The sequence below is a fragment of the Amblyomma americanum genome, chromosome 4 (genome assembly GCF_052857255.1).
Source record: "Amblyomma americanum isolate KBUSLIRL-KWMA chromosome 4, ASM5285725v1, whole genome shotgun sequence".
In the NCBI taxonomy this organism is placed as follows: domain Eukaryota; kingdom Metazoa; phylum Arthropoda; class Arachnida; order Ixodida; family Ixodidae; genus Amblyomma; species Amblyomma americanum.
The window spans coordinates 135,207,133-135,227,902 of NC_135500.1; the positions used below are offsets into that span (position 1 = coordinate 135,207,133).

Genomic DNA, 20,770 nt, shown 5'->3' on the forward strand with positions numbered 1-20,770 from the left:
GAATTAAGGTTGTCACGTTAAGAAGAGCCAGAGGGCACCATAGTACTTCTGCAAAGACAAGTGCTCTATGCAAGAGGAGCACTAATACAATGATACTGGCAGATACTCACTGTGCCAAAAAGTATTATGCCGACCAGGTCTTTTGGACTGCTCGTGATCTTGTTCAACATTGTGCTCTTCGCAGCCTGGCACAAAACAAAACTACACAATTCAAACAATACTAAAACAGCAAACCACAGCACAATGTAAGCAAAAACAAACATTAATTTCCATTAAAGTTCCTCACAATATTATGTAAATATGCATAACTGCTAGTAGGTTAAAAAGAATGCAACGCTGAGGACAGAATCCAGTAACCCACAAATAAAAAAATCCTGTCAGCTCACAGGTGGACTTCTAAGTAGCATTCAAGCCATCTTCATGCTTAGAAACGGATGCCCATGAAAATGTGCTGTCAGAGATTTAACAACTGCACATTTCTTCTCTTCTTTCGAATACTTGCCACTATTGAAAAATTATCCATCTTGCAACAACAGCCATGAAGTGTCGTCAAATTTACACTGGAACAATATGTTAGAACTGGAGGCAGCTTAAAGTGAGGTCCTAGTTTAGAGACTGCATTTTGTTAATATACGTGATGTTAATACTCATGAAATCCATAATATTAAACTATTTGGGTTGTAGGTATGGGTTCAAAGCCCCAAATTAGCATGAATGTTAGCACCATCAGCCAAGTAGGCTCCAATGAAGGAAAAAAGGCCCTTTGATCAACGAACAACCTCAAATTATCCATCTAGCACCTGCTGCAGCCATATAATCCCTGGAAATTTCCAAAGCTTGTCGCTCAATGTGGCTTTGAGCTGCTGTCAACTACATTTTCCTGCCCTTGGCATCCACTGTCTAACTCTAATAAACAATAAGCTGTGAGCTCTGGGTATTACTTGCCTTGCCAGATTCACTCACTCTTTTTAATTTCATCTAGAATAACACTGACTCATGTTTGTTGTCTAGCCTGTACTGATCTATGTCTGTACCTCAGCATTACACCAAGAATTTTCTTTTCCACCCCTTGCTGTGCTGTCCTTTGCCCGATTTCTAGCCTTCCGTAAGCCTCGAAGTTTCAGCCACATAAATGGAACTGGAAGAACACGCACCTTACATACTTTCCTCTTAAAGGATATTGATAAGCTGCTGTTCATAACTTTGAAGCAACTGCCGAATGCGCTCCACTCTGTTCTTACTCTCCTGATCCAAATCTGGTGCTACTATTGTGTCTAGCAAGATGTTCACATCCTAACTACTACCAGTACTTTACTGCCTACCATAAACAGTTACTTTTACCCTCAACCAGGGACTCCGGAACTTTTTTTCAAGTGGGGGGTCTGATCTTCGAGCTTTTTAGTTGTTTATTTAGTTATTGCATGTTTTATTTAAATGTTTATTCAATTTAATTTACTTTTGTTTACACTTTCATACTTCGCTTTTCAAAAGCGCATTTGTAATGGCCATAAAACTTGAATTGAAATCTCTCTTATATACCTCTTTATATATATATAATGATGTACACATCAGGATTGTGATTGAATGCCATAAAAAAACTTTTTGTTCATGCTGTTTCAGTGCTAGTAATCATGCTCATGAACAAAGCTCAGTCAACTAAGCTTCTGTTGGGACATAATTGATTTGGGTTACTGAAATTAAACATTTTAATGCTGGCTATGAAGCCAGCGAGCTTAGACCCACTGTGCTTTACATTAATAATGTCCTAAAATTCAAGCGTTTGTCAGGAATCTGATTTGACTGCAAGAAGTTGGAGACTTGTGGGGCGGGCGCTGCCCCCTCCGGAGAAATGTTGGGGTGGGCAACCAACCCCCTTGCCGCCCCGTTCCAGAGTCCGTGATTCAACTATCGATCATTACTTCTGTGTTCTTTGCAGTAATTTTTAAGCTTGCCATTGCGCTTAACTAGTGCAAGTCCTTAATTACTGGACATGCGATTGTATTGTTGCTAAGGGGGTCCACATTGTTAGCACATCAGAGACCCCACAGGTATTCTCCATTATTCTCTGCATGTAACTGTTACCAACATACAGTCTGCACACTTCCTGTAGATATGCAAAGAAAAAAAAAACGAAGAAATTACATCTGCTTTCCAACAACCCTTTTTGATTAGCAGTTTTGTAGTGCTTCTAGCAAACAACTAGAATGAACGATTCTTACAAATGTCTGGCATATTTGTGAATGATAATATGCTCAATCTATAGCCTTGGCACAAAACAGCAATAAATAGAGGTCCCTGGGAGAGACCTCTGCACTACAATGGACTCAGTTCAGCTGATGATTGTGTCAAATGGCCAAGACGTTTATTGCAGTATCGAGTTCAAGGAGAGAGAGAGAAAGGGGGGGGGATTGTTAAAGTCTTTCCAAAATGAAAGGGAAAAAAAGTTTGAACATTCAATTAATGACTACCCTATAATTATGTGTAACAAGCACAACTTTTCATTTTCCAACTAGTTTTCCTCCTGGCTTATAATATCCAAACGTCAATTTTCAACACTGGTAGAGAATAATAAAAAAATTCGTCTTTTTGCACAGAACGGTAGTTTCCTTTCATATTGGAGGGATGTGTACAACATCAAATATGTTGAAGGTGTAAGGATGCAACGATGCAAGACTGGTATCTGTTTTTCTGCTTTAGCTTTCACTCAATAAAACAGATTTCAATAGCGGTCGTAAAAACTGGTAAAATAATATGTTTCAGTAACAAAAGTGTTTGGTTATGTATTCACACAGCTGCTATTAAACAATAAACACCGAGTTTTCAGACATACTGTAATACTTTTTTTCTTTTTCCGATCGGTACATGTCTCAAAATTGAACTAAAGTGGTGAAGGTGTAATCATGTTGCAAAAGCACTGAACCACCAGCATGTTTCACGCAACGTGTATTAAGTGCACAACACACAACGATTGTCACAAGGGTAATTTGTTTCAACAGCACTCGTTCTGCGTTAATACACAAGAGAGAATGCTGAAAACAGAACCTAGCTATTCCCACCTGAAGGCATTGCATGAAGGCAGTGCTGCCGTCTGTGTCTTCAAACATGCTTTCGGTTGCATCGATAAGGAACAAAATGCCATCAACAGCCTGTCCATAGTCCTGTCATAAAAGAAAGTTTTTTGATTATTAGCAGCAAGGAAATGCAGCGAACACCTGCACACGGTCTCAACCCAGTCTGTGACTCCGGTACTCTCGTCTGTACTATTATTGTCGGTAGTATCATGCATTTCATGTAACATTAATAAGCTGAAACATTAATAAATAAGGAAAGTACCACGGTACTGCTCTCATCTTCACTCTCTTCATCTTCCTGGCGCATCCACGGCTGATCCATGTCGGCTTAAGTCCTGTAAATACAAGCACTAGTGTCAATACGAAGAGGTTTTAACGCGTCAAAACAACACCGTGAATCACGAATCACGTCGTGGCCTACAGACTCAAGAATAATTTCGACACGGGAATACTTAGCGATACAAAGTACCATGGACGAACTGCGGCAGGCGGTGGCATGAAGGCGATGACAAAATTCAATGCAAGTTCAATGCAAGGCGCGAACAAGGTAGCATGGGCTACGCGAGAAGTCGACGCGCGAAGCCGAAAAACCAACGACGCTCAAAATTGCAATTCACAACACCGCTTAATGGCAATACAAATATTCCGCTCACCCGATTCACTGCAACTAAGCAGCGATGCCAACGTTTCGCAGGTTTGCTCAGAAGGACATCTTTCAAAAGCTCAACAGCGTCACATCAAAAACACTCGGCACGTTCTACGCGCCGATTCAGTATTTCGATTTACCGATCCTCCTTACGAAAGGCAGCCACGAAGGATCGTGATCGGCCCTAATGTGTTGTTACAACCAATAAAACCAAACATTGGCTAAACCGGCTAAACTAGCAACAAAAGTTAACCGCCAACTGAACACAGCCGCGGCACCTTTTCGTGCTTTTCATTTCACGCGTCCGTTTTGGACCACGTGACTAGATCTGCTTGGCCTGCGTTTATCCATTTTTAGAAAGGTTAAATAAATCTACTTTCTCGTTTTACCTCAACAAAAACAGGCTGTTTTACAAGCTGGAAAGAAAATATTTTCGTAGCGTGTGAAATTCTTCCACCACTTCTCTAAGCAAAGCCGCTTCCCTGCTTTCCTGTTTTGGCAGAATCGGGACGCAAAGCTGTTGGCAACACGATAATGTTTATGCTTTGAGTGTTGCGTGTGTTTTGTTGTAGTAGTAAAACGCTGTTAAGTTTACTCCCACCCAATTGCGTAGAAGATTAACATCTTTACGCCGTTTTGCCGGATGCCAAAGAGCGGAACGCAGGTTCTTTTACGCGCTCGGAATTGGAGTAGTCGCCTATCCGAGCGTCCCTGTGAATGCTGCCTTAATGCGTTTATATAAATGGATATCCTCCCTACTTTTCGCCAATTGCTTGCAGTCGTGGTTCTTTTTGGTGCAGTACACGGGTCCTCCGAGTATGAAGGTAAATGGTTGATCGCTGGCCCTACGCGTTGCCTGACTTGTAATCTTCGTTTCGTCGATGGTAACAAGTATTCGTTTCGTTCCAGATAAAGAGCCTGTCATAACCGTCCCGTCTGGCAAAGTAACGCGGCGAGTCGAGGATGACCTCAACCTCACCTGTAGAGTCGCTTCTAAAGAAAGGTAAGCGCATCGTAATACTCATCGCCAAACCTCCGTCCCAGTGTCGAGTCGCTGATTTCAGCCCAAACTCGCAATGGCTAGCGGACGTTGAAGACTGCTGTGTGGTTCGGTTCCTAGGTACCGCATAACATGGGTGATCCCTCAAGACAAGGTGCGCCAAGCGCACCGAATCAAGATCGAGGAGGTACACTTCAACGAAAGGACGGTGACCATCTATCACCTGGAAGAGCCCGATTCCGGCTGGTACACATGTGTTGCCCGTCACCACGATCCCTCCGTCAACCGAGTGTTCAACAGAACAGTCCACGTGTTGGTTTCAGCTTACAGTGAGTGTTGTGTTCGTATTCTATACGGCTCTTTTGGTAACTGTGAATATCGGCTTGTGTTATTGTCGCTTGTTTGAAGGTTTTGTTCCAGCAAAGCAAAGTGTACTCTAATACAAACTCTTCACGAAGAAAGAAGTAGGCAGGCCGGCTGGCAGGATGTGGGCAGGATGCACGCAGGCCGGCTGTCGGTGAAGAACAAAGTTTATTGCAGATAGGAACTGGGCATATAAAGAAACAGGAGGGCAACGTAATAGGTCACGATACTAGGTTGCTGGCAAAACGACGTCTGAGTGACTCTACGCTGCTGCTACTGCCACCACAATCCCTGCGTCAACCAAGTGTTCAAGAGAGCAGTCCACGTGTCACTTTCAGCTTACATTGAATGTTGTGTTCATATTGTACATGGCTCTTTTGGTAACTGTGACTATCGGCTTGTGTTGTCGCTTGTTTGAAGGTTTTGTTCCAGCAAAGTAAAGTGTACTTTTATGCAGACTCCTCATGAAGAAAGGAGTTAGCTGATAGCTTCACTCTGGCGATACCGCTGTTTGGATTGTTTTTCTGCCAAAATATCTGATTGTTGCTGTCGTTACTTTCTCCTGCAGCCTTGTCTGGCAGGCGGCCACCATGTTACAACCAGTCCTTCGTGTGTGGAAATGGCCACTGCATCCCAAAGCGGTTTGCGTGTGATGGTCGTGTCGACTGCCTTGATAGTTCTGACGAGGCACCAGAACACTGTGGTAGGTTCCTCCCCAAAATTTTTTTACGATTTAAAACAAGTAAGGGACTTGCCGCTATGGTTAAACTAAGAATTAAGTCTTTCGTGTACAAGCTTGCAAGTTCACTTTCTGTGCATGCATTACCAAACTGCAAGACGACATCATGCTGAACCTTTGACAAAGTAGGAAACAGTGGGTAGCTCAGACTCGCTTTGAGCTCTTCACTGGAATGCCACTATCAGTTTTAAATTTGTGCTTTTGTGGCTAGAAATACAATTCTCTTAGCTCACATGTGGAGAGTAATATGGTTTTTATTCTCTGAAAACAATTCTGGAATTCTGTTTCACCCCGGCTATTTTTTTTAGTTTAGGTTAGTCTTGTAGGTCATTGACCTTTCTGAGGTCATGAGATCCATTATCAAGGAAAAGGAAACTAAATAGAAATGTATTTTTTACAGTTATTTGTATTTCACAGCTTGTTCTGCATATGCTCATCGTTTTTTTATTACATTATTTCTTGACATACTAATTATTTGGCATCAGTTAAAAAGAAGCTATCTCGACCCCAGTACGGTTATAAACTTCATTTGCTGACTTCATTTAAGTGTTTGTTGAACAGCAAACAAACAGTGTGTTATGAACGCATAGGCTTTGCCAGTTTCATGGTTCAGGGTTGGTGGTGGTGGTGGCTCAATGTGTATTAGCATTCGAGAAGGTTAGAGTACATTAGTCACATTGTGAAATGGCAAATGACTTCATTCTGTGTTTCTTAGGAGGCTTACGAGACTCCAGAAGTATGTGACATCATATGGCTTTGTGAAGCCATCCCGCACCATATCTGTAGTGGCGTCCTCTCTTTAACATTTTCACATGTGTTGTACAGGTGGCTTGTAAAATTTGTTGCATTTTTCTGGTTTATTTGCATAGTCTTTCGTGAGCATACATGACCGGAGAACCAGCTTGTTTAGCTGCGTTGCATTGGGCGTAGCAGCATCTGGAATCAAGTTTTGCACCAAAAAACGACACCTGCTTTGAGAGTACTACTAACCAACCATTACCTGAAAAAGTAACTGTCAGTCATTTGAATATAAGGCGACAGGGATCTGCTTGAAAAATTGATGCTTATGATATGACTAGAGTGCCCCTTTAAGTATGTATGTTCCCTTCAAGTCTGCCTTGTTGTATTCCCTTCACCTCCTTGTTTGCAAATGTGCAGTTAGCTTTGCGATGATGAACAGCCAACTCTCTGAACAATGCTCACATTGAGGGCTTCAGAAGACTAAGGCATGTGATGACTCTTGACTGTCAAATTGTTAATGTGGGTTTTATATTTCCAGGGCCTGATCCTTGTGAGGACAAGGTGCTCTGTGAAGATCGCCGCTGTCTTCCCCGCTCGCTGTGCTGTGACCCGGCAATGCAGCCAGACTGTAGGGTTACCTACGTGCTTCCTTGCTGCAAGAAGTACTTGGCCAGCATAGGTGAGGTTCCTTGTAACGGGCAGAGTGCTCAATTAGATTGATTGATCACAAATGGGCTTTACCAAAGCACATGGGAGGTGAATTGAAGCTTTCACGTGTCAGTGATTTGTCGAAAGGAGGGGGACAGCCAGACATCCTTTTCCTATGCATTTCACACCTGAAAAGCCGAGCATCAGGATGTGAGAAGCCTTGCATCTGTCAGAAAATCGGTGGGTGCCCGGTGGTGCTGTGAATCGAACACTGCAGCTCCCGCATGCGAGGCGGATGCTCAAACCACTGGGCCACCACTGCTGTAAAGGCTGGCCTATGAGCCCAGCACCCACAAGTAAAACTGTACGTTCGGCCTACCGCCTGCAAAAATTAAAAATGTAGCTCTGACATGGGCCCAGCACCTTCTAATTATGAGGTGGATACGCTAACCACCTGACAGCTGTGATGCCATGGTAGAACATCCACTCTAATATGTTTACATTTCTTCACAAGCCAGCTAACCCTGGCTCATTGACATTACAAAGTCGTAACCATCGTGTAATTTTTTTTTTTTCTGTTGCAAATGAGGCGTGCCACCTCACATGGTGGTGTATGTCTTGGTCGGTTTGTCCATTTCCACCTGTCATCCTCCATATCACGAATGGCGTTCTGGTGCTTCTTTGCCTGCCTAATGGTGAACTCCTCTGCGACAGAGCCGAGAACACTCGCCCCGAATCAGAAACACTTATGCTCCTGCTGGAGAAAGTTCAAGTGGGAGGGTTGGGGGGATAGAGCACTTGAATCTGGCCAAGAACACTCATGCCGACTCAGGGTTTTGAATCGGGGTTTGAACCACTTATACTTCTCATGGAGCAAGCTCGGGAAGGGGTGGGGGGTGTTCGTGAGCTGCTGATGGCTATAAAATATAGTAAATTGTTGATATGTTCCCGATTCATACACTCGAAATTACGGGCATTAAAAATGTCCCATTGTGTTACACTATACCTCTCCTGGTTAATATGTTCCTGGGTAACATGACTTTCTATTTACTATGTTATAAATTGACAAATTCAGGTCGTACAATACGTTCAGTGACGAACTAAACATATGGAAACATGCAAATAGGCCGAACGTGAGGGTATGCAACATTAAGAGCAGGAATTTAGTGGCAGTCACCCGCCATGTTGGCTTCTCTGCTGTACCTAGGTGCAAAGGGGCGAAGCACCAAAAAAAAATTGGTCATTAACATATGAGAGAACCATTTTTGCATGGACGCGACATGAAGAGGAGAAACACTGGGTTATTTTGTAATGCTTAAGGGCAAATGGCGAAGCATTTGAGAAATGCAGCTATGCGCTTACATACGAGCAGGCCGGGTCTGGGGAATGCAGTATGAAACGCCAACTCTATGACAATCACTTGCTGAGGTGGTTTCCCCACAGTGCTTTGGTGCAAGGCGCGAAGCGTCCGACAGGGAAGCGACTTTGGCTACTTTTGCCAAAATTCGCCAACTTTGTCAAGTTCCTTCCACGCTCAAGACAGTGCAAATGTAGACTGAATTCTGCGAGCACTTGTTAAGCTGCTCAGACCTTGTGCCAAGAAATGTTGATCAGCATTTTTATGAATTGAAATTGTCAGTAAACGCCTCTGCACCTTGTTCAGCAGTTACATTATTTAAAATTAGGTCCCCTGGATACAGATGTGGGAGCCTTGTAGGACTGCTTCTAAATTGGGGGCTTCTAAACAAGGCTCCAGCTCAGCAAAATCGGACAGCCTTCATTTTGGAATGGTGTTGCAGTGTCCACTAAGGGGAAAATGGTCCTGGAAGAAGTTTTGAGGATGAAGGTAGTTTATTGAAGGGAAGGTAATATTTAATCGCTAGGGTCGAATATTCGATCAAATAGCGAAGTATTCAATATTCGATTCGGTCCGAATATTTGGCATTCAGTATTGCATTCAATCGACATATTTGGTATTTGAAATCTCGAAGTGTTCTTCTTGAGGGAATAACATTCGTGAAACACTTGCTTTGTGCGGTTTCGGTTCAATATACCTCCTTTGGGATGGCATTGCAGCACGCAAAGCCGAAGCTCCGATTCTATGGACACTTCCTAGGTGTACGCACAGCGTGTTTGTGCACCCACACGTATGCTGGGGCCAGTCTACGCAGGTGCGTGGCGTCCAGATCTGTACTTGCCAGATGTCTACAGCTGCACTTGTGTGGGACGAGTCTGGGCTGACTGCAGCTTTTGCAGCTGCTCTTCTGTGTGTGAAATTTGCTAATCATGCACAACAGCATGAGGACAAAGTGGTGCTAGCTACCACGAGACGCATGGAGATGGATGCCCCGTTCTGACGGCTCACGCGGGGTGGCACGCAGTGCATACGCCTAGCAGGTGTCCATGGAATTACCGCTTTTAATTAACCCCTAGCTGTCGTTGAGCAGAACACTTGACAAAAAAATCTTTACAAAAATGGTGCTTCCGTGGTGCCATCCGTCCTCACGTTAGTTTCCCTGTTTGGACAAGCGCAGTTTCAGTAGTGAGTTTCCTACATCACATGCACAAACTATGTTTGCTGTGAACACACGTTCGCCAGCTTTCACAGAGCGTGCCGCTGGAATTCACTTTGTTGGTTTTTCTTTACACCATGCGGCGCTTGCAGCCAACACTACAACTGCACTTGTGGGTGTGCTCACGGGTGCCCCGCACCAGCGGCTGGGTGCCAGCGTCGAATACCTGCAGTCATCTGTATACACGGTGGTGAGCTGCGCGGTGGTCTTCATCCTGGTTGCCACGGTCATGGTGGCCGCCATCTGTCGCATACACATGCGACGCTCCGTTATGGCGAGCCCGTTCCCTTTCGTCAGCAGCCGCACTGACCATCGCTGTCTGCCGTGGTGCCGCCCACTGCATCACCCCGTCACTGCAGCAGGGGTGAGTCGCCTGCACATTTAAAGCGTTGCGTCACAAGTAATGCCATTGTTGCCATATTTTAGTGTGGCGTCTGTTTTTTCTGGGGGAACCCTCGGCTATGATTTGCCTGAAAGTTTCAGATTGCATTATAATCATAATATTTCTTCTAAAATTCTCCTCAGGTCTGAAACTACCCTCTCGTGTTATGTTCATGCAAATAAGGTAGATTAGTCATTTCCCAATCTTTCTGTCATTCCTGCTGATGTCCGTAGCATCACTAGTATAAAAGCGAGAGAATTGTCATCGTTTATCATTCATTCACCTTTAAAGGCCCCTAAGTTGAGGTATTACATGGGGAGAGGATTGATAACACTTTTCAGCGGCCAATATATATAGATGCTAGCATACAGTCCCGCAAAAAGTGCTTAAATGCACAATTTTCCTGCGGAACCTCGTAATTGCGGGAAACTAGGAGCCTTAAAAATGGCTTAAAATGGCCTGCTGCTAAAGATGACTATGTGCTATGCGATGTCATTGCATATTGAAGATTCCCAGGTGCTTGAATTTTTTCTGGAGGCCTCCATTATGGCTCCTCTTTCTCTTTTCCTTCTTTCAATCCCCCCTTCATCCCTTCCCATGGTTTTGGTGTCCCTAAATAGAGCTGCTCAGCAAGGTGTACTCTCTCCCAAGCTTGCCCACTTTGAAGCATATCTGCATTGGTCTGTCGGACTGTGTGCTAAATAACCAGACATTTGCATTTTTTTTTCTTTCCCCTCCTCCTGCCTGAGGACAGGTGGGCTTTGGTGAAGGGGGCCCTGCGTCTTGTGCTCATCTGGCGGGAGCTGACCTGCGGACGGTGACGTGCGCCCACGGCAGCTACGTGGTGGCCACGTACAGCAGCAGCGGCACTCCGGGTGGCCGGCCCAAGCTGCACTTCCTCCAGCAGCTTCCCAAGCCGCCCGAGTACTCGCCGCTCGCCCAAGGCCCGCCACCACCCTACCAGAGCACTGAGCAGCTCGCCACCAACAGCAAGGACCAGCACTCGGGCTCTGTCTCATCATTTACGGGGAACACAGCCGCAGCAGCGGCACGTGGTCCTACTGCCGCTGCCACCCACCCATCGTGGCCATGCCAGCTGTGGCCACGGGATGAATCGCCACCACCGCGCTTCTCTTCCATACAGGACTTGAGTGAGTGCGAAGCCCAATGCCTCTTGCCAGCCTTTGACGAGGCGACTGGGATTGCTGGCAACCACTGCTCTGCGGAGGAAGTGGCTATCTGCAGCAGGCCTTTCTACGATGTGCCAGCATACACTGGTAGAGAGGTGCGAGGGGAGGCATCGAGGCCTCCTGAACGTCCTCTCGCTACTGACAGAAGTCGAAGTGACAGGTTGCCTACCGATTCTGACGGCAGCGCCGTTGGCACTGATGGTGCACTGTCTCACCACACACCAGCGTTTGCAAGAGCAGAGGATTCAGCACTTTTCGACCGTCCCATGGCTCCTGGCAACGTAAACAGCGGCAGCGTGTCTCTGGAGGCTAGCTGTTCTGAGCGAAGGGCATCTACCTGATTAAACGGTGTTCGGAAGGAGAAACGGGAATAGTAGCATGCTGCGATGCTGCTTTAGTGGTGTGGCAGTTTTATCCAAGCCTTTTAAACTAAAAGGGCCCATCTTTGGTTGAAGGCATTGTTCTGCTGGTTTTTTGCAAGAAATTTTAGGCGCGCAGTAGTTAATTTGCTATGAACACCAAGCAGACTCGACAAAAGACTTTTGTCGATAGACAAGCAATGCTAGACTGATGACGCGCATGCCATGAACAGAAGCCGTGTTGAAGAGAGCTTTCTTATCGGCAGAATGCAGGCACTTGAGTTGTGGGGGGCCTAAAGGCGTCTAAAAGCTGATCTACTGCCGCAAGCATTAGCATTGTTGCACGCTTTTAGCTGTCTTTGAGATTTTCAACTGTGCAAGGCACAGCTTGCTCAAGACAGCAGCCTGCAATTTGAGTGCGGATGTAGAAATACGCCTTCCTCTAGATTCAGAATAAGTACCATATGGTGCTGTTTTGTGTTCACAGACTTATGTTCAATATTTTGGCATTGCGTGGCAGCAAAGAGTTGCTTTGCTGGATACATGTGCCCTGCATTTGCGTATGGTAACTGCAGGCAGTGAACATTCAAAAGCAATCTTTGTTTTTCTTTGCGCAGTCCAGCTAAATGGCTTTGACAAATGGCTTGAAGCGTGCTTCTATGAAGGAGCTGGTGCTGATGCATATAACAGACACGATAAGTGTAGGCTATAGGCGTGTTAGACTTTTTACTGATTGTTTGTTCCCATCAGGTATTGGTGTCATGGTGGAGCACATAATCTTGTAATATTTTTGTGACTAGTGGAGAAATTTTGTGGAAAAGAGAGTTTAGCATTATTGTTATTTTTTCCTGGGTTGCACTTTTAGTATTTTAACTATACCTCCCTTCTTCACTGGGTTGCTACTTTAAAGGCCCACATTTTCAGTATTCAAGACAGCAAGAATTGTGTGAGAGCCAAAGGCTCTGTGAAAGATGTATTCAAGGTGTGACCTGAGAAAAGTGAAGAGCAGGGCAGTTTTCAGTTTTGCAACTTTCCATTATTTTATTTTGTTGTGCACAGCATCATGATTCTTAATTTTCATTTCATAGCTTTGTGCGGAGTTGCTGTGTAGATTTGTTTCCTGCTTATTTCTATATAATAGTAATTGTGCCATTATGGACATTCCAGAAGTCTCTGGTGTAGAATTCAGGTGAACATACTTTTTGTTAACAGCTGTGTGTATGATTGCAATGCTGTATCTACCAGTCCGTTTATGGAATTTTGAGCTTTGTACTTTGAGTAGTGTGACATACTGATCTGTGTGCTGGTTAATACTTACTTATTGTTTTTATCTTGTGCAACAGCCAAGCACTGCACTACTTTTCTTGTTCGGGCACTGTCCCTCAATATGTGCACGTTTGACGATGAGTCATTAAGCCTTAGGGTCTCCACGGTGTGAAATTGCAGACCAGCTCCCGATGTGAACGTGCTTAATGAGCCAAAAAGCAAAAATAAGTGCTGTACTTCGAGTTTGTTAGAGGTGCATGTGAGCTAGTTGATTCCATCATGCTCTCATAATGCAAGCTTTATGCACTGGAAAAGCGGAAGTATGCTGTTGAAGAAGTACTGGTCTTCGTGACTGAGCTTTGTTAGGCTCACTAAGCTGAGGAAGCAAGAGTTGAGTCGAGGAAGATATGCATTGGAGCATTTGTCAGGTGGCTAGCTCAAAGCATGCTGTGCATTCATCTGAGTCAACATAGTTAGAGCATGCTGCTACGTGGAATATATTGTATTAGTCTTCGTATTACTCCATAACAGTTTGGTCCATTGCCCGACCAAGAGAAGCTGTACACTGTGGGGAAAACTTGCAGTGCCTAGCTGACATCGAAACATAGGTTTCAGTCTGCCTCTTCTTATAAGCAGAAAAAACTGAATTCTTGCTAGCGATATTTTTCTCAAAAGAGTGAGCTGCCACACCAAACCTCGTCACAAAGTAACTGTGTTAGTGGAGTACTATTTGCGTTGAATGTGCTCATGTAATAAGGTGTGCTTTCTTTAACAGCTTATCACTCTGGTAGCTGATCTGAGGATGCATGGATGTGGTTCCTTGCAAATGTCTTTGAGTAGCACTAATACAAGCTTCACTGAGACTCCAGAGGCGCAGCAGCGCCTTGATGTCTTGTATGCCACTGAGTGCAAGCCGTGAGATGGCTGTGAGCACTGCATTTTATTGCTAGTTTTCATGCTGTTCGGAGTGGCAAATCACAGTTGCAGGATTTTTGTCTGCGACACGTGTCCAGCCTCGCATCAAAGTGGGCTCTTTTGTGCCGCAACATATCAGCAGCTAGCGTACAAAACTTGCTGAGAATGGCTAGTCTGCGAGGGGCACAGGGAGATGAGAGCAGGGACAGGGGAAAGGGGAAAAAGAATAGGAGTAAAGGTAATGGGCAGGGACAGATGGAGAAGAAAGCAGAATTGGCGAGAAGAAAGAATAGGGAGACGGGAAAGTGGCGCCGTTGCTGAGTGTGGAGACGTCTCTCCAGCCCACTGCTTACTCTTGCTCACACGTTTTTCACCAGTTAGCCTAAAGCAGCAATATGTTTCTCCTGGGGGGGAGAAGGGGATGCTTTGTGCCAAAATGGTTGGGAGTGCTGCTGCTTGTTTTTGTCCTCTGCCCGTCCATCACATCTGAAAGCATGCTTTGGGACAATGGCACAGAGTGCATGCGTTGCAGAACATACCCGCGCTGCACGCCACTGGTTTAGGAGGCTCTCCCTCTGAAGTGGATCTCTTTTACAAGCTTGCGGAATAGCTGGAAAATCTGTGCTTTTGAGTTGAGCATCAAGGAACGCACGTCACGTTGCTCCTCATTGGCAGTATTGTGTTGCATTAGCGGGCCTGAATAACGTGATTCATTGCTCATGTCGCTGCCTCTGTAGCACAAACATTTGTTCCGAAAAGCTGATCTTCAGAGGAGAGCTTCCTTGGGCTGCTGCCTCCCCCACTACTTCTGGTTGTGCTTCGAAACAAAGTTCAAAGTGAACAAAGGTTCGTAACTCCCTCATATGGCGGCACTGTGCATTTATTGTGCTACCACCTTTCACCCTCTTATGAAACAGAAGCGAGAGTTACACTGTAACATTATTTTTTATGCCAGAGCACATTCAAGTGGAGCCATGGTTGTGTCCTTGTTTCCTGGTCAAAGCTGTGCTGTCTTTTGCTTGCTGCACTTGACAAATAATGTTGCTCTCCATGGAGTAGATGGCGCAGTTGTGCGTATCATTAAGCAGGCATATCCTTTTGAACCAGCATATCAAGGAGCGTCGCGTGTATGCATGCGTTATCACTGGCAAAAAGCTCAGAGTGAATTCCTGCCAAACAGCTTGCTTACGGGGGCTTGTGCTTTCTGCTCTGCTTGGGATCTACGGCACCAACAAAGCATTTCTGTTCAGCCTTTGAGGGACTGTAAAGCAGCAATGGCACTGCAGGTTACATCTTGGGACGCTAATTCCTACGTGTGAGAGATTGTCAAGCTGATGTTAGTAGTGCTGTGTGGTGTGTTGACAATGCAGGATACTTCGTTACTTGCTTGTGTTTAATTGCTAATTGAACAAGGAAGTAATGAGGCAGAATAGGGGTCTGGATGAGTGTTAATTTCGAGTGAATAAAAAAAGCAAACTACGGTGCAAACAAAAACTGTACAAAGAAAGTAACACAAACGGTGAAAAGAAACGAGCACAAAATGAAAGGAACACAGTGCCTTTGCTTGTCGCTTTTGTTTCTCCTGTCCATGTTTGCATTACAGTTCTGATAGTGATTGTTTACGGCGGCAGATTAGCAGTAGCACATGCTAGCCTATTTCCTTCAGCTTTTCATGCACACACACAAACAAGAACAATGAATTAAAAAGATAACAAATTTGTGCCTGTTGGCCAGTAGAGAACAGCTGCTGTGAGTGCTGACTAGCTTGCTTTCAAGTTTGGCTCAAGGACTGTGTGATTGTCATCTGGCTTTCATATGAAAGTCTTGCTCAGACCCTAGAGCTTAATTCTGCACTGAGCACTGGAATTGATGGTTTGGACAAAAGCAAGCTAGTCTGCTCTGCCATTAGTCTTCTGGCTGCAGCTGTTGTGGTTTAGGCTGCATACTACAGCCTAAAAAAACGAATCCCATGCTTCAATAGCTAAGGGGCCTTGGAAACATGCATGCACAGCCTGCATTGCTGAAATTACCTTTGGCTGTAGTGCAGTTGCTTTACAGTCCCTGTAGGCACTTAACTGAAACTATGGTGCACATGAGCTTTCATTCTTGGAACACTTCTGCTGGCTGTTCAGGTGCAATTTTAACTTGCCTTATTTAAAAGCTTGTGCCATGTAACTGTTTACATTGGCCGTAGCTGAGGTACGATGCACTGAGTAGACTGCACAAGCAACTGTTGAGACAGGGGTGCATCGAAACCCCGACAGCACTAGGTGGCTTGCAGTTCTTCACCCTTCTAGAGGGCTGACTTGAAACCCTGCTGCTATACAATGTGCTATACAATGATCACAGCTGTGTTCGAAGCTCAATGATGTTGCTTCTTTGTGCCTTGCTGTTGTTGCAAGCACTTGTTTTTGTGAAGATTGCAGCAACCCCCAAGCTTAGCTTTCAAGCACAGATCCTTGTAACATGGGCTGCCACACAATTATGCAATGTACATGCACCCTTCCCTCGAGGTGTACTTTCTTTCTCGTTGCCAATACTGTATTTTCACTGGCGTTCCAGTTATTCCTGTGGAGGTATCGACTATAGCCGTGCTTGTGCCAGACTTGAAATGATGCCCCCTTCAGTGCCAAAGCATTTACCCTCGTTGCAGCTGTTCTCAAAGTTGCACTGTAGCTCTTGTTCATTGTAGTCTAGCTTAGTATTGCTCTTTGCAACTTGCCACACAGGCACATTGCTTGCTGCTGAGTGTTGCAGCAAGCAGCAGTGTTGGCTCAAAGGTCATTGCTTCTTAAAAAAAAAAACATGGCTTGGAAGGGGAAATGTGAACATCTGCTAATTATTATTGCTTGCAGCCATGTATAGAAAGATTGAATAGTGTTTTTCTTATTCCATTTTTTTAAAAAAGCCTCAACATGAGTAGCAATGTCATTTAGAAAACAAGTAACAATTGAGCTTTGACAAGGTATGGCAGCATTAAAATATTGCCATGCAAATCTGTAGTGGAAAGAATAAAAAGATGGCAGAATAGAGTTGTATGTGCAAGTATCCAGTATGATATCATGAAAAAGGCAGTGCAACAATAAACTGAATGGCATGAAATAAGAAATTGAAGTGTTACTAGTTTGCCATCTCTCTTGTATGTGAACCATTAGGTCGTCTCTTCATGATCACATTTGTCAGAGCTTCTGTTCTTTCCTGTAGGGCTTGATTTCACTAGCTTGCCTGCTGCTTCAAGGTTGTGCTCTGCAGTTTGAAAACCTGCCTCCCACCTGTGAAGTGGCCCTAACCGTATTGGCTTCTCCGTCTGGGCTCTTTCCATAGTTTTCCTTCACCTTGTCCTGTGCGCTTTGGCAGTTCACAGTGAAGAGTTTTACAGTTCCTTCTAGTGCCTCAGAGCCAAGCACCTATTGGTGCAGCAACTTTGCAGCGATCGAGCCATCCTGCTGTCAAGTGCTCAAAACTGTCGTCACTGAATATTGTCCTCTCCTGCTCTGTGTTGTGCTGTACACAGTGCAGCCGTCATCTTTTAATGAACTGCCCATTTGTTGTCAAATCCCGCCAGTTTAGAACTTGTGCACTTCCAGACAGCCTAGTGTCAGCCAGGATGTGCATATCGTTAGTGCATGGTTTTTGTGACGTGTGTCTGTGCTGCAGTGTATATGGAAGTAGCATCGCAGTCATCCTGTTTGGTAAACAAGTCATGCTCGCAACGTTGTTTCTGCTTGCCCCTGAACTCTTACAAAGCATATCTTACTCCATGTAGTTCCCTTGTGGATTAGAGGTGACGGCTGCACTTACCTAGCGTGTCTATTGAATCAACCACTTGTTATTCCCACCACATCCCTTGCTGTCGCCGTCTAGCAGCGTCCAGAAGCGGCGTTGTAGCGGCTCCTTTCGGGTGACCTGCCTTCTTTTCGAAAATGATGCGACCCTTTGCAGTGGGCTCATATCGCATTGTTTGGTGTGAACTTGGTCGGTGACCTGCTCTCCCGCGTGTGCGCATGCTACACATGCATCACAGAGCTTTTGCTGTTTCCCATGTTGATGATGTGACATGTAACCTGTTAGGTGTGCTGGTTTGCGCGCTCACCTCATGTTGTGCTATGTGATTCTCCTGTTTGAAGTGGCTGCTTTTTTTTTTTTTGAGTGGCTGTCTCTTTTCGAATGTGTGCACAGAGTACTACAGTGTTAGCGTGAACACAGGAACGCGTGACCAACATTCCACTGAGTGCCACAGCAGGCATCTTGCAAACTGATGCGCATGTGCAGAGTGACCTGTACACCATCAGTGCGTCGACAGCTACTGGAACATTCTTACATTGCGGCAAGGCAAACGCAACTTTTTCCTCTCGTGGACACTATTTGAGTCCTCTCTACAGAGTAGGTTGCCTCTTATTCTTGTAGTGTGGGAATTTACTCTTTCAGAATTATAAATCAGAAAAGTTTCCTGCACTGAAATGGAAGTGTGCTTCTCCTGTATAGCACATGACATGTCCACACAGTTTCCCGCGATATACGCATCTGCTCATTGGTTTTCAAGGCACCCGCATGTGGCGCTCCGTGGAGCACTGGCAGGCAGTGCGGTCTTCTGTTCACTTTAACAATAGTCTGTTCTGTATTTTAGGAAAAAACAAGAATCTGTTGCAGTAGCGCACTGGGGTCGTTGTGGCTGTAGTAACTGGATGTACGCATTCACTCAGCTGTGACAAAAGGCACGGTGGCATGAGTGTTCGTGCTGCGAGCTTTTGCGAGTCCTGGAATGCTGGTGCAAACGGTCCATTCTCTTGAAAAACGCCTCTTAGAACACATTCGCAAAAGGTACTGCATTACAAAAGTCTGAAAATCAAGTTGCACTGCCTTGAAGCCATTGTGCAGCAGGGCCGGAGCGTATAGCACGCTTTTCAGGTTAATGTTGGAAAATTTGTGCAGCCTTGCCTGGTGGAACAGTTGTGTGACTCTGTACGTTAACTGAATGACGTCTCTGCCACCATGTAGTGACCCATGTGCTTTGCGCTCAGTAAACAGTGCCGATGGCAGAATATGCTACGCTCACTGGTTGAATCAAAGTATTCGGAGACGCTGTTGGGGGGGGCAAGCATGGTAACTGGGTGTGTCTTTCCTCCCGTCACGTTGCTTGGTTCGCCTATAGTGATGAACTCCAAGCTGTCGTCAGCCGTTGGCGCAAGTGTCGGTGGCATTTTCACGAATCACTTTCAGCGTAGCTGATGTGTACCTGTTACAAAGCTACGTAGAGCTGCACCTTATTGCTCACGTGTTGGACACTGTACACTGAAGCGTAATGACATACTTTAGGTTGTGCATCTTTATTGTTCCTGTGCGATATGGTCACTCGAAACTTTATTCCAAATAAGCGTTATCTGTCTGACAAGAAAAAGTGCAATGTTAATGACCCTAGAGGCTGTGCAAATATTTGAGTGCGAAGACTGCATTTATCAGCGACACTTACACGCCAGCAGTGTATGTGGATAGTAACGCACAAGTTGTCGCAAACAGCGCGCATCAACGCATGGTGTATGTTAGTTCCTTTAGCCGATTTTTCACTGTTTCCTCTTGAACTTAACATGCAAACGAATCAGATACGTTTGGAAAAGTACGCCGTACCTGTCTTGAAGGTGTTTGCACCCGCCATCGCATTCACATTGCTAGTAGCTGATGTCACTGTCGTCAACGAACGTTGCATTTGTAGTGTTCCGTTGCTGTAATCAAATATGTGAACAATTCAGTGCAATTGGTTATCACACTGCAACATATCCATGTTTCGTAAGTGGTGTCGTTTTCACCCGGGGCCTTTTTTTTTTCTCATTTACCACGGGGAATGAGGCACCTGGTGTGTTGCGCTACTATGCCGCATTGTAAGCACTTTTACACCCAGAACGGTGCGTAGAGGCGCGTAGAGGCTATTTGTTGGGACTCTTGTCCTGCAAAACTTCCAACACGTACACATTGGCTTGCAGCATGGGGAAACTGCTCGCTGTGTACATGCAGGTTCTCAAATTCAAGAAAAAAAAAAAGCCTAAATACTTAATCTGTATACAAAGCCCTTCTGAAGTCCCGTGCAAAGATTGGGCCACGAGAGGGGTTATGCTGGGTTTGCACACGTGGTCAACCTACGGTGCCCTGATTTATCGCATGTGTGAATTAAGTGGCTGTTCGCGTGTTTCCACGCATCCTTCTGGGTGTTATTTTCCTTTTCTTGGGCGGTGCCGTCCTAAGCGATAAAAAAATATGTTACAGAGCTTTTGCTCCGCACGGCGCGAGGCAAAGGCCAGCGACGTCAGCTGGTCGAGGACTCCATCCATTCCTGTCAGTCGTGTCGTCTTGTGTCCGTTGTCTGTTTTCTGTCTCGCTCGTCTTGGTCGGCTCGATCGCTGCTGAGCCTCGCATACATTATATATGGAACATCTGCTGCAACGATGACTAATAAACTATATATATTATACCGATACGAGTGTATGGCCACGTCTCGCTTCGTTTTGTTTACGAGTGTTCTGGTTGGCCATGTGGCATACAGCACCTTTAGCTACATCATTAATATTTGGTGGAAGAACTTTGCGGCAAAAAATACACTAGTCAATTTTGTTTATGACTGTCTTGCCATCCGCTGGGCTTGTGTAACTGTAGCCCCTTACTAGAAGGATACGTACACGAGTTCATCTGGCTGTCCGGTGAAAAGGTTTTCACCGGGAACAAGAAAAATGACATATTGAATCGCCCATCATCCTCCTGCAAAAATATTCTATCTATACTTCTGTAGCGCCAAAGATATCAGCGATTAAAATCGACCATCCACTTCTAGAGCAAGAGCTCTACTACTCGGGGTACAACTTCCGATTTCGATGTGGCTGAGACAGTG

At 45.1% G+C, this 20,770-nt stretch overlaps 2 protein-coding genes across 2 annotated transcripts in view; one reads left to right on the forward strand and one right to left on the reverse strand.

Annotated features, from left to right (window-relative positions):
* Nucleotides 1–4,039, reverse strand: part of Irbp (Inverted repeat-binding protein) — a 32,798-nt gene extending 28,759 nt beyond the window's left edge. Inside the window, exons 1-4 of the mRNA XM_077661738.1 lie at nucleotides 3,725–4,039; nucleotides 3,334–3,406; nucleotides 3,057–3,158; nucleotides 111–185 (exon numbers count right to left, since the gene is read on the reverse strand). Coding sequence (XP_077517864.1) covers nucleotides 111–185; nucleotides 3,057–3,158; nucleotides 3,334–3,393 — 237 coding nt within the window. The 5' untranslated portion in view covers nucleotides 3,394–3,406; nucleotides 3,725–4,039. The remainder of the gene's footprint in view (nucleotides 1–110; nucleotides 186–3,056; nucleotides 3,159–3,333; nucleotides 3,407–3,724) is intronic.
* Nucleotides 4,040–4,209: 170 nt separating this feature from the next.
* Nucleotides 4,210–20,362, forward strand: LOC144128377 (uncharacterized). Its single transcript, XM_077661740.1, has 7 exons — nucleotides 4,210–4,541; nucleotides 4,627–4,720; nucleotides 4,838–5,046; nucleotides 5,649–5,783; nucleotides 7,099–7,239; nucleotides 9,874–10,145; nucleotides 10,918–20,362. Exons 1-7 carry the CDS (start codon nucleotides 4,460–4,462, stop codon nucleotides 11,692–11,694), a joined length of 1,710 nt encoding a protein of 569 aa, XP_077517866.1. The 5' UTR covers nucleotides 4,210–4,459; the 3' UTR covers nucleotides 11,695–20,362.
* The last annotated feature ends 408 nt before the right edge of the window (nucleotides 20,363–20,770 follow it).

What these genes read in the sequence shown, in the direction of transcription:
- LOC144128377 (XM_077661740.1), top strand. Translation starts at nt 4,460, where the DNA reads ATGGATATCCTCCCTACTTTTCGCCAATTGCTTGCAGTCGTGGTTCTT. An exon ending in AGAGTCGCTTCTAAAGAAAG is followed by an intron (nt 4,721 to 4,837) that starts GTAAGCGCATCG and finishes TTCGGTTCCTAG; the next exon opens with GTACCGCATAACATGGGTGA. An exon ending in CGTGTTGGTTTCAGCTTACA is followed by an intron (nt 5,047 to 5,648) that starts GTGAGTGTTGTG and finishes TTTCTCCTGCAG; the next exon opens with CCTTGTCTGGCAGGCGGCCA.